A 17,416-nucleotide genomic window follows, 5' to 3' on the forward strand; every position below is an offset into this window, starting at 1 on the left:
AGCAGACGCCCTTATCCAGGGCGACTTACAATCGTAAGCAAATACATTTCAGAATCACAGTACAAGTAATAATACAATTAAGAGCAAGATAAATACAATAACTTTGGTTCAAGCAAATACAAGTGTGACAAAATACAATTCAATAATACAGCAGATAACAGTGATAGTTACATCAGGATATGATTAATTACAAAATACTACAGATTAAACACTTGGCAGATTACAGTACTCTGAAGTACAGGATTAAATGCAGTAAAATAGGGGGCAGATAAGAGCAAATAAAGCGCATTTTAAGGAATGGTGATAGTGTCCCAGGTGAAAAACAGAGGAGTTCTACAGGTGCTGTCTGAAGAGGTGAGTCTTAAGGAGGCGCCGGAATGTGGTCAGGGACTGGGCGGTCCTGACATCTGTTGGAAGGCCATTCCACCACTGCGGAGCAAGGGTGGAGAAGGAGCGGGCTCTGGAGGCAGGGGAGCGTAGAGGAGGTAGAGTCTTCTAGTGCAGGCGGAGCGGAGAGGTCGAGTGGGGGTGTAGGGAGAGATGAGGGTCTGGAGGTAGCTGGGTGAAGTCTGGTCAAGGCATCTGTAGGCTAGTACAAGAGTCTTGAACTGGATGCCAGCGGTGATCAGTAGCCAGTGGAGTGAGCGGAGTAGTGGAGTTGCGTGGGAGAAGCGAGGCAGAGAGAACACCAGGTGGGCAGCGGAGTTCTGGATGAGCTGGAGCGGATGGGTGGCGGACGCAGGTAGGCCAGCCAGGAGGGAGTTGCAGTAGTCTAGGCGGGAGAGTACCAAGGCCTGGACCAGGAGCTGGGTTGCGTAGTTGGTGAGGAAAGGTCGGATTCTTTGGATGTTAGAACATAAGAACATAAGAAAGTTTACAAACGAGAGGAGGCCATTCAGCCCATCTTGCTCGTTTGGTTGTTAGTAGCTTATTGATCCCAGAATCTCATCAAGCAGCTTCTTGAAGGATCCCAGGGTGTCAGCTTCAACAACATTACTGGGGAGTTGGTTCCAGACCCTCACAATTCTCTGTGTAAAAAAGTGCCTCCTATTTTCTGTTCTGAATGCCCCTTTATCTAATCTCCATTTATGACCCCTGGTCCTTTTTTCTTTTTTCAAGTCAAAGAAGTCCCCCGGGTTGACATTGTCTATACCTTTTAGGATTTTGAATGTTTGAATCAGATCGCCGCGTAGTCTTCTTTGTTCAAGACTGAATAGATTCAATTCTTTTAGCCTGTCTGCATACGACATGCCTTTTAAACCCGGGATAATTCTGGTTGCTCTTCTTTGCACTCTTTCTAGAGCAGCAATATCCTTTTTGTAACGAGGTGACCAGAACTGAACACAATATTCTAGGTGAGGTCTTACTAATGCATTGTAGAGTTTTAACATTACTTCCCTTGATTTAAATTCAACACTTCTCACAATATATCCAAGCATCTTGTTAACCTTTTTTATAGCTTCCCCACATTGTCTAGATGAAGACATTTCTGAGTCAACATAAACTCCTAGGTCTTTTTCATAGTTCCCTTCTTCAATTTCACTATCTCCCATATGATATTTATAATGCACATTTTTACTGCCCGCATGCAATACTTTACACTTTTCTCTATTAAATTGCATTTGCCATGTGTCTGCCCAATTTTGAATGCTGTCTAGATCATTTTGAATGACCTTTGCTGCTTCAACAGTGTCTGCAACTCCTCCTATTTTTGTGTCGTCTGCAAATTTAACGAGTTTGCTTAATATATCAGAGTCTAAATCATTAATGTAGATTAGGAATAGCAGAGGACCTAATACTGATCCCTGTGGTACACCACTGGTTACCTCACTCCATTTTGAGGTTTCTCCTCTAATCAGTACTTTCTGTTTTCTACTTGTTAACCACTCCCTAATCCATGTGCATGCATTTCCTTGAATCCCTACTGCGTTCAGTTTGAGAATTAATCTTTTATGCGGGACTTTGTCAAAAGCTTTCTGGAAATCTAAATAAACCATGTCGTATGCTTTGCAGTTATCCATTTTCAATGTTGCATCCTCAAAAAAGTCAAGCAGGTTAGTTAGACATGATCTCCCTTTCCTAAAACCATGCTGGCTGTCTCCCAGGATATTGTTACCATATAAGTAATTTTTCATTTTGGATCTTATTATAGTTTCCATAAGTTTACATATAATAGAAGTCAGGCTTATTGGTCTGTAGTTAGCTGGTTCGGTTTTGTCTCCCTTTTTGTGGATTGGTATTACATTTGCTATTTTCCAGTCTGTTGGTACAACCCCTGTGTCAAGAGACTGTTGCATGATCTTGGTTAGCGGTTTGTAAATAACTTCTTTCATTTCTTTGAGTACTATTGGGAGGATCTCATACGGCCCAGGGGATTTGTTTATTTTAAGAGCTCCTAGTCCCTTTAACACTTCTGCCTCTGTTATGCTAAAGTTATTTAAAACTGGATAGGAACAGGTCGACATGTGGGGCATGTTGTCTGTGTCCTCCTTTGTAAAAACCTGTGAAAAGTAATCATTTAATATATTTGCTATTTTTTTTTCTTAATCTATGATTTTGCCATTTGTGTCTCTTAGACATTTAACCTCCTCTTTGAATGTTCTCTTGCTGTTATAATATTGGAAGAATCGGCAAGTGCGTGCCAGAGTGGAGATGTGCTGGGAATAAGAGAGGCAGGGGTCCAGGGTGACTCTGAGGTTCTTAGCGGAGGAAGAGGGAGAGAGTGTGGTGGATTCCAGAAGAACAGAGGTAGAGAGATCAGAGGAGGGGGAGGGGGAGGGAAAGAAAAGGAGGTCAGTTTAGAGAGGTTGAGTTTGAGGTGATGCGAGTGCATTTCAGCGCAATGATTTACATAAAAAATACATTGAGCACTATAAATGTCTGCGTGCAATATTACCGTACTACTGTAATGTACTGTTTTAAACACAACACCTCCTTATGTTGGACAAACATGCCCGGTTTAGCAAGGAGCTAACAGTATTAAAATAGGTAAAATCAAGACAGAACAGAATGCATTGTACAGATGATTGTTAGATTTAAAAAAAAAAATGTTATTTTGATTCTTGCACCCTTGCGTGTATAGACGTTATACTTCAGGCACTCTCTGTGCAGCAAACTATAACTCAGCTCCCGCTATTTATTCAAAACATTGTCGCACGACTATCGCAATGCTCACTAAGATGATGCAACAAATATTTAAACTTGTATACTGTGGCTCTTTTCATTAAGCTATTTTCTCTTATTACATATGACAAAATGTATACTTTGCAAATTGTTGCAACAAAAATGCAAATTGCGGTATGTTTGCGCTGCGACTGGCCCATCTTAGTACGTCTACCCCTTAGTTTCTTACATTTGACTAAATATAACCAATGACAAGCAGCAGCCTGATATAATGACATAAAGAAAATCCTGAACTGTCGATTTTATAAGATTTGAGGACAAGCAGTCAGAGATGATCAGTAGACACAGGGTGGGATTCAATGTTGCCTTCATTTCCTAGAAGCTTCAATTACATCTTTTGATTTTTATGTAAAAATTACCCTGTGAAATGCAATTACATCTTCATTCTACATATTTAATATTATTATGTTGGACAAGTCATGTCAGTGTTGCCAACTAGAGAATTAATCAAAGTCTCACATTATTTACATAAGCATCCCTCAGAGGAAAGAATCTTGCATCCACAGAGCCATAGAAGCACAGCATTTACCACCCACTGTGTAAGTTTACACCTGTAGGAAAATTATAACTTCTAATGTTACAGAACTAGCTAGCAAAAACAGAAGCTCTAAAATAATATCCTGCGTTATTTAAAGGTTTTAACAATTAGTGTGTGTATATATATATATATATATATATATATATATATATATATATATATATATATATATATTAAACAGGAGTTTTCTGAATAAGGTCAATAGTCTCACAATGTACATTTTGGATTTGATTATGCTAGATAATATTTTTTAATGTAATCCTAAATCTCACAAGGATCTCTACAACAGGTTGAGTTATTAGCAGAACCGACAAGAGCTGGCATTGACTGCCCCCCATCCCCACATACCACACCATATTTTTTATGTTATGAAAAAGGTTATAAACCTGTGAACCTGATGTTGGTCTAATGATAAGAGGATTTGGTCTTGTGAAGTTACTGGTTTGCCTAACAATGCATTTTTAAATATGTTCCATTGTCAGAAGCCCTATATATATATATATATATATATATATATATATATATATATATATATATATATATATATATATATATATATATATATATATATATATATATATATATGTAAATGAAATGTTTATTGCAAGAAAAATACAATATTATCAACCCACCTCATTGAAATTTGATGAGGCATATCTCTGAGTGGCGCACGTGGCATTCATGGTAGGTCATACAGACAGGGAAGTTGGGTTTGGTTCCTGTTGGGGACCTGATGAGGCATTCTTGTGTTTTTGAGCATGTAAAAAAAGGACTGGGTGGCCTGATTGTGATGTAGTTGTTCTGCAATCCTTCTAAAACCTTTCTGTGACCACCACTTTAAGAACCAATGCTCTACAGTATGCCTCCCACCTTAGCATTATCAACCAAAGCTTAAACTTGTGATATTTAACTGTTACCATTTTGCTTATTGTTTACTTTGCAGCCATTGAACTATGAGAAAAAGAGAAGCTATATTATCCACATAGTGGGTGCAAATACACACACAGATCCTCAGTTCTCGCACCTTGGACCATTTAAAGACACAACTACTCTGAAGATCACAATTGGAGATGTTGATGAGCCGCCTTTGTTTTCAATGACTTCTTATGTGATGGACGTGTATGAAAATGCAAAGATGGGGACCCTGGTAGGAGCAGTCACAGCACAGGACCCTGACCGTTCCAACAGTCCGATCAGGTAGTTGTGGTGATTAACTTTTTTTTTTAATCTTGAATATCTGCATCTTTTGAGGTTTGAGTTTAAATTAATATTTAATCCCTCCCAAAGATTGATTGTATCAAGAAAAGCTATTTGTTTCCGATGAAAAATAAATATTGACATGCATATTGACTATGTTCAGCAGCATATAAGATATATGCAGCAATTATAGTAGATGGATAGCTGGGAAATGGGTAAAATCGATGCAGGACAGAGCCGTGGAAAATTTGTGTTTTTGTCAATACTGTATATTGTATTGTGGAATAATATTTGTTGAATAAACATGTTATTTTCAGAAGAAGCTTTTATTTACAAATTCTCAAATTATGTTACCTTCTACTTACATTCAGCTTTGCATGTTACAGATAGTATAGCTAGATACAGCAACCCACTGTGTAGTACACTAAGATTACATTGTTTAGATTCAACATTCAGATTGTATATTTAATATAACAATTGAAGCACTTAACTAACTGCGCTGATGGTCCAACTCCATTCACTGTAACACACCCACATAAACTAAAGTGTGTATCGTAACAATGAGGTCAGTTTGTATTTTGATACAGTTTGCCAACGTACAAGGATACATGTCAGTTGTCCATGGAGTTTCTTTCATTCTGTTGCTCATTTAGCATGTTCTTATCAATGCATGCACAAATCAGCTTCTTTAAAAAGAAAAAAAAGAACATGTTGTCTTTCCATTATTTGCAATTCAATAGCAGCACATAATTGGTAAAACATAATTGAGATATATATATATATATATATATATATATATATATATTGTAAACGATCTCCACTCACTTGAGTTCGTTGCCCCTTTAAGAATCGACCCGACACACAGAAATGGATTTTTCTAAGCGCGTTTGCGCAATTTTTTAATAAACAAAAACACAACAAATACAAAAATCAAAATAACACCTAGCTCCTCTTGAGCACTAACTCGACTTTCAGGAACACCCTGACTAACGCGGGACAGCTACGCTGTTTACCCGTCTTCACAAACACACTGGCTCTTTTACAGCACTTACTTTCTCTTCTCTTCCTTTGGCTACTCGGAGACAGCGCACCTACTGCCTCCTTCCACTCAGCAGCCCCGAGCAGACTGCTTGTTCTCCTTTTAAACTCCCGCACCTGGGCTTAATTTCTAATAACGCCCAGGTGCGGAAGACAATTAACAATAAAACAATTAACAATTAACAATAAAGCAACACAAAACGGTGCATTCTCACAAGTTTTTCTTTGCAGGGAGGTTTTAACCCCCTCCCTGCCGTCTCTCACAACCCGCTATATTACATATCCCCCCACTTGTCTTTCCAAGACACCGGCCATGAGACGGCCACCTCCTCCCCTAAAACACAACCACCCACCCTCGAGTCCATAAATGTCAATTTTCGCCCTCCTCCACGGGCGAACTCGAGGGTGGATCGGTCCACGTCCTGGGTCAGCCAGGTAGGGACCGCGCACCGGCGACGAGGGACCCCACCGGTTTGTCAGGGGCGACCGGCACGACGACCGGGGCACTGGAGGCTGCAGTAGCGGGCAGAGGTCTGCAGCTGGGACCCAGTGCAGCGACGTCCGGTCAGCAAGGGGGAGCGACGCAGCGACCAGGGGGAGCGTACGCGACGTCTGGGAGCAGCACAGCGACGTCTTAATGTCCGGGAGGAGCGGAGCAGGGGACCAGGTGGAGAACTGTGCCCGATCCTGCCGACTCCTGGGCTCCAGGTCAAGTGAAGGGAGGTCCAGGCTAACCGACAGGGTGTCCAGGAGCAAGGGGTGAGGGACTGGACGCAGCGACACCGGACTGGACCGTAGGGGTGGTGGTCGGGGCTGTGGTGGAGGTACGTTTGTCACCTCCTCCCTAGGCTCCGGAAGCGGCAGCTCCTCCCCTCTGGGCTCTGGCAGCGGCAGCTCCTCCCCTCTGGGCTCTGGCAGCGGCAGCTCCTCCCCTCTGGGCTCTGGCAGCGGCAGCTCCTCCCCTCTGGGCTCTGGCAGCGGCAGCTCCTCCCCTCTGGGCTCTGGCAGCGGCAGCTCCTCCCCTCTGGGCTCTGGCAGCGGCAGCTCCTCCCCTCTGGGCTCCAGCAGCGGCAGCTCCTCCCCTCTGGGCTCCAGCAGCGGCAGCTCCTCCCCTCTGGGCTCCGGCAGCGGCAGCTCCTCCCCTCTGGGCTCTGGCAGCGGCAGCTCCTCCCCTCTGGGCTCTGGCAGCGGCAGCTCCTCCCCTCTGGGCTCTGGCAGCGGCAGCTCCTCCCCTCTGGGCTCTGGCAGCGGCAGCTCCTCCCCTCTGGGTTCTGGCAGCGGCAGCTCCTCCCCTCTGGGTTCTGGCAGCGGCAGCTCCTCCCCTCTGGGCTCTGGAAGCGGCAGCTCCTCCCCTCTGGGCTCTCGGGACGGCAGCTCCCACTTTTGTAGCAGCCGCTCCAGTTCCGTTGGCTCCCGCTCTTGTATTCTCAACGGGGCCCCGCCCAGCTCCTGTATCTGCCTCTCCATCTTCTTAATCTGCTCCACCTGAGCAGCGGTGTTTTTGTTGAACATCTCAATTAATTCTTTAAAATCCATTTGGGTCTCCAGGGGCGCCCACAATCGCTGCCACCAAATGTAAAAGAAACTCACTCACTTGAGTTCGTTGCCCCTTTAAGAATCGACCCGACACACAGAAATGGATTTTTCTAAGCGCGTTTGCGCAATTTTTTAATAAACAAAAACACAACAAATACAAAAATCAAAATAACACCTAGCTCCTCTTGAGCACTAACTCGACTTTCAGGAACACCCTGACTAACGCGGGACAGCTACGCTGTTTACCCGTCTTCACAAACACACTGGCTCTTTTACAGCACTTACTTTCTCTTCTCTTCCTTTGGCTACTCGGAGACAGCGCACCTACTGCCTCCTTCCACTCAGCAGCCCCGAGCAGACTGCTTGTTCTCCTTTTAAACTCCCGCACCTGGGCTTAATTTCTAATAACGCCCAGGTGCGGAAGACAATTAACAATAAAACAATTAACAATTAACAATAAAGCAACACAAAACGGTTTTAACCCCCTCCCTGCCATCTCTCACAACCCGCTATATTACAATATATATATATATATATATATATATAAATTATATGGTGTCAACATTACTTTTATTTTACTTTGTGTAAACATGCTGGCTACCATCTTAATTTAATAGTGGGTGCGTTAAGTAAGTGAGCCGCTCAGAGTGAGAACGCTCAGAAAGCACACTGAGCAGATTTAAATGACTTAACGCTCTGCTCCACGAGAGCGCTGAGGGACTTTTAAAAACGGCAAATAATAATTATTTGCTTGTTTGTGTTTCTGAGGTGATGGTAGATGAAATGACCCCGTGTGAAGTTATTGTCCCCTGCTGTACCTCGCTGAGTTCGGCGATCTGTTTGGACTGAACCTCATATCTGGCTGTGTTTAATACCGACAATACCGACGTTAATAATGAATAATATTAATACTACAAGCCTAATAATAATAATACATCAATAACTGTAAAACAGCTCTACATTAAAAAAAATGAAATTAAATGATACAAATTCGAAAACAACAATTTTTACTATCTTATTTAGCCAATTAATACATAACTTCATAAGTCGAAACCAGTTCATTGTTCTTGACAAACGTATTTGTCAATCCTGCCTGTGATCTCCACTTGTTTCCTGCAGGTGGCCATTCCATCCGCTCACTCTGATCACTGATGAAAAATGCTCAGGAGCCTCTGAGCGGCTCAGCGGGAGCAGAACTGAGCGAGTCGTTAAGTTGATTCTTTTACTGAGCCGCTCTGAGCCGCTCACTTACTTAACGCACCCAGTGTATCAAAAATAGAGACCGAAATCTAACAATGGCCACATTTGAAATGGCTGTTGGTAACCAGAATGGAACTTTCTTTTTCTAGAATTTTGATGTCATTCTACCGTCATCGTAGTGTACTTTTCTAGATTTTGAAAATGTGCGTTCCAAGCATAGAACACCTGGAGTGTGTAGGCCAGTGCCAATTTGGTACGATTAACATTGTTCCATGGGTCAAAATGTGTCCAATTCAAGATACAAATTGAAGAATCATCATCTTAATGAGAAATTCCTTATGTCCCGTTGTAATCCCGTTGTAAACTTCATGTTAAGAAATGCTTATCACACAACTTCAGAACAAATAACACAAGGGCTAATGTATACAAAAAAGTCAACCAGCAAAAGAGCACATCCATGCTTCCTCATGATTGTCATTAATTAGTGATTCCACAAAATTTTTCTCTCAAAATAGGTTAATCTGTTCATACTATAAACCTATATATATATTATAAATGCAATATACACGTTGATATGCATACTTCCAGACTGTGGCTGATAAATCACTGAAATCTAAGCAACAACTGGGCCTCTGTATTAGAATGTAATGCAAGAATGTGTTGAGTGTGGTTTATTAAATCAGAAGCCAAGCCTTTCAAATAAAGTCTATTTTTTCGGAATATGGTATGTTTCAAGCTTTTAGTTCATAAAAGTCTTAGGAGGATTCCTGTATCATGCCTTCATACTATGTCCAAGTTTCTTTGAAAACAGTAATTTTATTGCTACAGCATTTTCATATGGTTTTGCTTTTGCGCTGCAGAGACTGTGGTCATGCAATTTTAATTGTTTTTCTCTTCTAAAAATAGATATTTCATTGACCGTAGCTTACATGGAGATCGGTATTTCAACATAGATGCCAACAGTGGAGCGATTAAGACTGCAAAAACCCTTGACCGAGAAGAAATGCCATGGCATAACATCACAGTGATTGCTTCTGAGGTTGGTAAGTACAGTGCAGAACAAAATCATGGAGAAGATGTCAGTATTCCAAGGGTTAAGTTTAGCTTGTAGTTTGACATTATACTGGGTTGTACATAAGTGTATATAGTTATACATAGTGTGGCAGGGCAAATCCCTGCCTGAAGAATATGTGTTGGTAGTTGGCAGGGATAGGGTTAATTTCTGCCCTTGCCATATAACTGTGTGTGTGGCTGTGTTTGCACAGCCACATGTGTAATTAGTTTATTTAATTTAATTGACTACCGGCCAGGGTGTCCTAGGCTCACCGCGCACCAGCGACCCCTGTATAGCCGGGCGCCTGCGGGCTTGCCTGTAAGCTGCCCAGAGCTGCTTTGTCCTCCGACGCTGTAGCTCTGAGGCGGCTGCACGGTGAGTCCGCAGAGTGTAAAGAAGCGGGCGGCTGACGGCACACGGTTCGGAGGACAGCGTGTGTTCATCTTCACCCCTCCCGAGTCAGCGCAGGGGTGGTAGCGGTGAGCTGAGCCTAAAAATAATTGGGCATTTCAAATTGGGGAGAAAATAATAAAAACTAATTGGCAACAACTAAATAAAATAAATAAATAAATAAATAAATAAATAAATAAAAACTTGGCTACTTTTATATTGAATGTCTATGCTTTTAAATACAATTATTAAATGGGTAGAAACAATTGCCAAACATACTAGATTCAGAGTGGCTGAGACCTCCTCCCTAGCCATTAGATATTTGGTGTACAACAGTACCGAACTTCTTTCTCCAAAGTGGCCTCATTACAGTAAACAAAATCAATACTCCAACTGTAACTGTATGCCTGGGTAAACAAAACCACTCGAGTCAGTGTGATAGCAATCCCTGAGATTAACTACAAAAGTTCTGCAACTAAAAACATTGAAAAAGAAAAGAATGTTAGCATCTCGCCATACTGTGGTAAATGAAGCAGATTTAGACAACCTAGAAATGAATACAACTGAGGAAAACACCAGACAAAATGGGCTGTGAAAGTTTTCTGTGACTGGCTAATTGAAAAGAACATTGACATTGATTTAAAAACAGTATCACCAAAAGCTACTAGCACCCAACTCTCAAGCTGTCGGGAGCAACCTACTCAGTACAACAGAAGATAAAGAAAATTCACTTCAACTTCCTCCTGTCGAACAAGCAACCACAAATGAAAACGTCAAAACAGCAGCAGCAGCAGCAGTTCTGTCTACTGAACAAAACCCATATATACATGTTGAAACAATGAATGGCAACAACCAGTTCAATATCTATAAAGCTGAAACAAGAAACTGTTCTTGAAGCGCCAAAAAAGAAAATATTATACAAAACGGTTTAAAATCAAATCTTTTATAAGGTAACAATTTTAGTTACTGTGGAACTACTTTTTCTCTCAGTGGAAGGTTACACAAATAAAAATTATTAAAAAATAAGTTTAAAGTCTTCTTTATTTCCCAACAACAACACACTCATAGACTCATTTAATAATAGCAATAATACACTCCAGGGTGTGTGTGTTATCATGAGATATCACCACTTCTTGGGTGATTGAAGGCGTGGTGATATCTCATGATCTCACACACACCCTGTCGTGTATCAAACCAACGATTTATTTATTTATGGATTAATATTGTATGAAACTGAAGATGATCCTGTATAATATACTGTATTGTATTTTGTATGTATATTGTGTAAAAACTTGTCAGGATGTTAACAACAGAAATACAAATTACAAGTTTGTTATTTAAATAGTTGTAGCAACACGTGGGGACGTGTAATGCTATATTTTTCAGAACCCTGCTACTTAATCTTTAAATTACTATTTTAATCACAGTTGGATGCCTACAGCTTCAGTCAAAAGTGAAATGGATTCATCATAAATCTTGGCTCAGTTACTCAATATTGTCTATCTTTGCTCAAACAACACCCTGTCTTAAACCTCTTAAGGCCTGAGTGTTGGTTCTTACAATTATAGCTTGGTTTTCAAATTGGGTTAACTTGCTTTCTAGACTGAGGGTATATAAATACATATATGTGTAAAGTACTCTTGGGGTCCATTCACATTGGATACGAAGCAGGATGACACTACATTTTAGATAAATATACCATTCAAAACAAAAGTGGCACCTATACCACTGTTTTACATTACCTAACATGATAAAACATTACAAAAAAACATTATAAGAGTCATTAAGCACTATTTGCCCATGGTCATGGGGCAAAGTGGACACATACTGTAACAATTATATGGCTATGCCTGCTAGACATTAATCAGATGTTTTCTTGTAGCTACTTGGGAAATACTGTAAGCCATTTATTATGCGTTTTCTGTGTATGAAAAAAAAAACGCAAACATTCTGGCACGAATATCAAATTCCACTAACAATACATACTTCATATATTGCAACAGGTCACAAACATTTGGAGCAAAATAGGTTTTAAGGGTGTGATTCGTCAAATATTTTGTTCGCACATGTTTATGGCTTTACAGTATTACTGAAATATATGAAGTAAACCTTGTCTCATGTGATTTGTCTTAGCTGGTAAGTAGTATATAATAAACTGGTTCCTAATTATTCATTCACCATTGTATTTACTGTGTTAATTAAAATATGTTTACATAAAAAGACAACATAAATAAAATACAGTCTGACAACAAAATATGCAGATGGTAAAATGCTATTTATCAACCAAGCACTCACGTGTATAAGCTTTCATAAAGTAATAACTAGGAGAAAATAGCCAGTTGACCATAGTAAGTAAAGTCTTATATTTGCAACAGAAATTTTATTTGACATTCAGAAATTACGACTGGGTAATGTAATTTTGTAGAAACCTAATGTAGTTTGGACGGCACCAGGCTGAACTTTGCTGGGGACCCTGAGGGAGGCATCACATTGGCTCTGACGGTCCGGGGGTGGGGGATGGGAAACCGGCAGGGATTGCTTCTCCTCATCACGCAACAGCGGACCCTACTAGCCAGACACCGAGCACATTCAGAGTGGATAAAAAGCATGGCTGATCTCTGTTCTCCAGGATTGGTAGCCCGCCCACCTCTGCTCTGGATTGCTTGCTGTAAAAACCATTCTGGCTTTAGGGGTATGGGATCAGAGGATGCTCACATGCTCTCAGAGCATCTGTGCTCTGTGGGGACTCGCTGCGGTGAGGAGAAAAAACATAATTGGACATTCCAAATTGGGGGAAAATAAATAAAATATAATAATTGGTCACTCTAAATTAAAAAAAAAGAAACCTAATGCAGTAAAGGATGCTGTAATAGGGCTGTATTAGGGGAAGTTCATGGAAACACAAGAAGGGCATGCATCGGCCATGATGATGTTGTATAATGCACCGTACTATGCTGATTAATAATATATAAGGTTTTGTTGTCTAGTCTTTACAGACCTTCCATGGTGTCATAAATGGACTGACTAAAGTATCCAGGACAGTTAAGTTTTGAAGGGAATTTAGCTGAGAATTGGCAGAGATGGAAGAAGAGTTTTTTGGTTTTTTTTACCAAAGTGTAGAAGGAGAGTGAGTCCATAGATCAATATGCAACTGATTTAAAGCTTGTATCCAATACATGTGAATTTGAGCAACTGTGTGAGTCTCTTATAAAAGACAGAATTGTGTGTGGAATAATTTTGGATCAAGTATGCGCAAGATAGTTAAGAGAACCGGAGATAACAGAAAAGCATATGAATGGATTAGGAAAAGTTGGAAAAGCAAGCAAAGTGTAGTGAGTGCAGAATGTCCAAGATGGGGTTATAATCACCCAGCCAGTAAGTGCCCTGCATATGACCAGCTGTGTAATAACTGCAGCAACAAAAATTTGCAACAGTGCACCTGGCTAAAACTAAAGAAAATCAAGCAGCCAGGAGAATATAAAGTGGACGACTGAAAGTAGTCTCAGTAGTTCTTCACAGGAATGGTAAACACTGACTCTAAAAATGAAGAATGGTTTGTAAATTTGTACATAAATGACAGCCACACTGAAATTCAAGACTGATACACAAGCAAAGTATTACCTGCAAGATTGTATAGTAGCCTAAGTGAAGGCCCAACTAAGAAAATCGTCTGTAAAACTGGTTAACTATTCTGGAGAGAAACTACAAGTACTTGACAGCTGTACTTTAAAATGTACTCATAAGTACAAAACTGAAGAACTGGTATTTCAAGGTGTGGAACTAAACTCATAAGCTGTATTGGGCCTCTCAGCAGTAACAGGGCAGGACAGAATATTGGACTTTTAGAGATTAACTCAGTGTTCATGATGGACTGGTATTTAAAGGAGAAAAGCTAGTGGTTCCAAAAAGACTGAGAAAAGAAATGCTTGATATTTCCATGAGAGACACTTTAAAAAGTGTCTTTCACTTACACTTAAAAAAGTGTAAGTGAAGAGCATGAAACATGTTATACTGGCCCGGGATGACAAGTCAAATTGAAGAGCTAGCACAGGACTGTAGCACATGCAATAAGTACAGAATTAAGAACCAAAAAGAGCCGCTGATGCCACATGACTGGTGGAAAATAAGCATGGAGTTTAAAGGAAGTGACTAATTAAGTATTTTGTAAGCCTGCTGAGCAATACAAGAATTACTATAATGATCACTCCTTGCAAGTCCATGTTCACAAGATCTGGAATACCAGAGAACGTTCTTATAGACAGTGGACCCAAGGAGTTCCATAAATTTGCTGAAGTGTGGGATTTCATCCATACTACCTCCAACATATTATCAATCAACTAGATTGGCCAAAAAAATCTGTCCAGATATTTTGAAGAAAGCCAACCATGACGGGAAAGATCCTTACCTGAGTCTCCCAGAATACAGAAATACACAAATAGATGATACTGAGTCTCCTACTGATTGTGAAGCCAAAACAAGTGGAAAGTTCTGCCAAATCTAGACTTCAAAACAGGCAAGCTAAACAGAAATGTTATGACCAAAAATCCTACCAGCACTCCTACAAGGTGGGGCAGCAGTGTTGGAGTAGTGATTAGGGCTCTGGACTCAATCCCAGGTGGAGGACACTGCTGCTGTACCTTTGAGCAAGGTACTTTACCTAGATTGCTCCAGTAAAAAACCCAACTGTTTAAATGGGTGATTGTATGTAAAAATAAAGTGTAAAAAAGAATGTAATTGTATGTAAAAATAATGTGATATCTTGTAACAATTGTAAGTCGTCCTGGATAAGGGCGTCTTCTAAGAAATAAATAATAATAATAACATCAGAATACTGAAGGACGGTGAGTGGAAACCTGCAGCTGTGGTTCAAAAGCTCACAGTACCAAGATTGAATATTGTGGAAACATGTGATGGGGAAGTTTTACAGGAGGAACAGAAGAGATTTAAGGTCTGTACAAGAGACACAACTAGTGATGTCGCCAAGAAGCCCCTTAACACTTTCCGCAGCTCCTATGTCTACACAGCAAAATGCCACAGAAGGGTGCCGTGCCACCTTGTTTAAAGTTTTCAAATGAGCCACAAAGGGTAGAGGTAGAGAATTCTACACAGGACTGTCCAGCTGTTATCACCATCACTTGTGGAAGAATGAAAAGGAAGCCAGTAAGTTTATGTGGACTTTGAGATTGAACAATTTATTTTAGTAAATTCATAACTAATGTGTTCTTAAAGAACTATTATTTGAAAAACCTGTTCATTTGGAAAACAACTGTTTAATAGTTTGTAGTAATAAGCATTAGCGATGCAAGTGCTAATTTTGAGTTGATTATATATATATATATATATATATATATATATATATATATATATATATATACACACACTACCGTTCAAAAGTTTAGAACACCCCCATTTTTCCAGTTTTTATTGAAATTTAAGCAGTTCAAGTCCAGTGAATAACCTGAAATGGTACAAAGGTAAGCGGTAAACTGCCAGAGGTTAAAAAAAAAAGTTTAGGTTACCAAAAACTGAAAAATAATGTACATTTCAGAGTTATACAAAAAGGCCTTTTTCAGGGAACAAGTAATGGGTTAACAACTTACAGCTGTTCTGCAGCAATGGAAGTAAATTAAGCCTTGAAAGTTGATGCTAACAATTCCTACAGGTGTCCCAACTTTTGTTGATTACTTACAAACCCTCTGTCTGTATAAAAGCAGTGTTGGAACAGACTGTGTTACTACACCCTCTTAAGCATTATTTGGACAGTATTGTACTGCAGGAAGTAGTATATTGCTCTCATAATGGCGAGAAAAAGGCAATTAACAAAGGAAGACAGACAGACCATTATAACCCTTAAAAGTGTAGGTCTTTCCTTTAGAGAAATTGCAAAGAAAGCCAAGGTGTCAGTGAGTACAGTTTCCTACACCATCAAAAGGCACTTGGAAACTGGAGGAAACTCTGACAGGAAGAGGTCTGGCAGACCCAAAGCCACAACAGAATCAGAAGACAAGTTTCTGAGAGTCAACAGCTTGCGTGATAGGCGGCTCACAGGACAACAGCTTCAAGCACAGCTTAACACTGGTCGAAGTAAGCAAGTCTCAGTTTCAACTGTAAAGAGAAGACTTCGAGCTGCAGGTTTGACAGGTCGAGTGGCAGTAAGAAAGCCATTGCTAAGATGGCAAAATAAGAAAAAGAGGCTTGCCTGGGCCATGAAGCACCGCCAGTGGACTACTGAAGACTGGAAGAAGGTCTTATGGACCGATGAATCAAAATTTGAAATCTTCGGTTCATCACGTAGGGTTTTTGTACGCCGTCGAGTAGGCGAAAGGATGGTTCCTCGGTGTGTGACACCAACTGTCAAACATGGAGGAGGAAGCGTGATGGTCTGGGGCTCTTTTGCTGGATCCAGAGTCGGCGACTTGCACAGAGTGAGTGGCACCCTGAACCAAAACTGCTACCACAGCATTTTGCAGCGCCATGCAATACCCTCTGGTATACGCCTAGTTGGTCAGGGGTTCATCCTACAGCAAGAGAATGACCCAAAACATACCTCCAGGCTATGTCAGAACTACCTTAGAAGAAAAGAACAAGATGGTAGGCTTCAAATCACGGAATGGCCAGCACAGTCTCCAGACATAAACCCCATCGAGCTGGTTTGGGATGAACTGGACAGAAGGGTGAAAGCAAAGCAACCTACAAGTGCAACACATTTGTGGGAACTTCTGCAACAGTGTTGGGAAGAACTTTCCAAACAATATTTGATTTCCATTGTAGAAAGAATGCCACGAGTGTGTTCGGCTGTTATATCTGCAAAAGGTGGCTACTTTGATGAGTCAAAAATTTAGATTAAATTTTGTTAAACAAAACGATTCCATGATTTCTTTTTTTTATCTCCAACTGTTTATTTGTTCTATGCTTTAATTTCAGAGTACATTGAGACATTAAACTGCGTAAATTTCAATAAAAACTGGAAAAATTGAGGTGTTCTAAAACTGGTAGTGTGTGTGTATATATATATATATATATATATATATATATATATATATATATATATATATATAATGTGAATGTGATAAACTTAAAAAAGGAACTAAAGGGGAAAGGGGAGATGTAATGATGTATGAACCTAATGTATTATGTGTTGTATTAGAGAATGAAAACAAGAAAATGCCAGAAAAGCCTGAATACTGATGTTGTTCAGTGCACTGTGCTATGCTGATTAATAATATTGAAAGTTGTGTAGTTATGTTAAACTTACAATATTTGTACAGTCTTCATAAATC

At 40.2% G+C, this 17,416-nt stretch overlaps 1 protein-coding gene across 3 annotated transcripts in view; it reads left to right on the forward strand.

Annotated features, from left to right (window-relative positions):
* Positions 1 to 17,416, forward strand: part of LOC117400596 (cadherin-18-like) — a 244,325-nt gene that overhangs the window by 196,798 nt on the left and 30,111 nt on the right. For all 3 annotated transcript variants that reach the window (XM_034000784.3, XM_034000786.3, XM_034000785.3), the window contains 2 exons: positions 4,665 to 4,918; positions 9,599 to 9,735. In XM_034000784.3, coding sequence (XP_033856675.2) covers positions 4,665 to 4,918; positions 9,599 to 9,735 — 391 coding nt within the window. The remainder of the gene's footprint in view (positions 1 to 4,664; positions 4,919 to 9,598; positions 9,736 to 17,416) is intronic.

Source organism: Acipenser ruthenus, chromosome 4 (genome assembly GCF_902713425.1).
Source record: "Acipenser ruthenus chromosome 4, fAciRut3.2 maternal haplotype, whole genome shotgun sequence".
NCBI classification, from domain to species: domain Eukaryota; kingdom Metazoa; phylum Chordata; class Actinopteri; order Acipenseriformes; family Acipenseridae; genus Acipenser; species Acipenser ruthenus.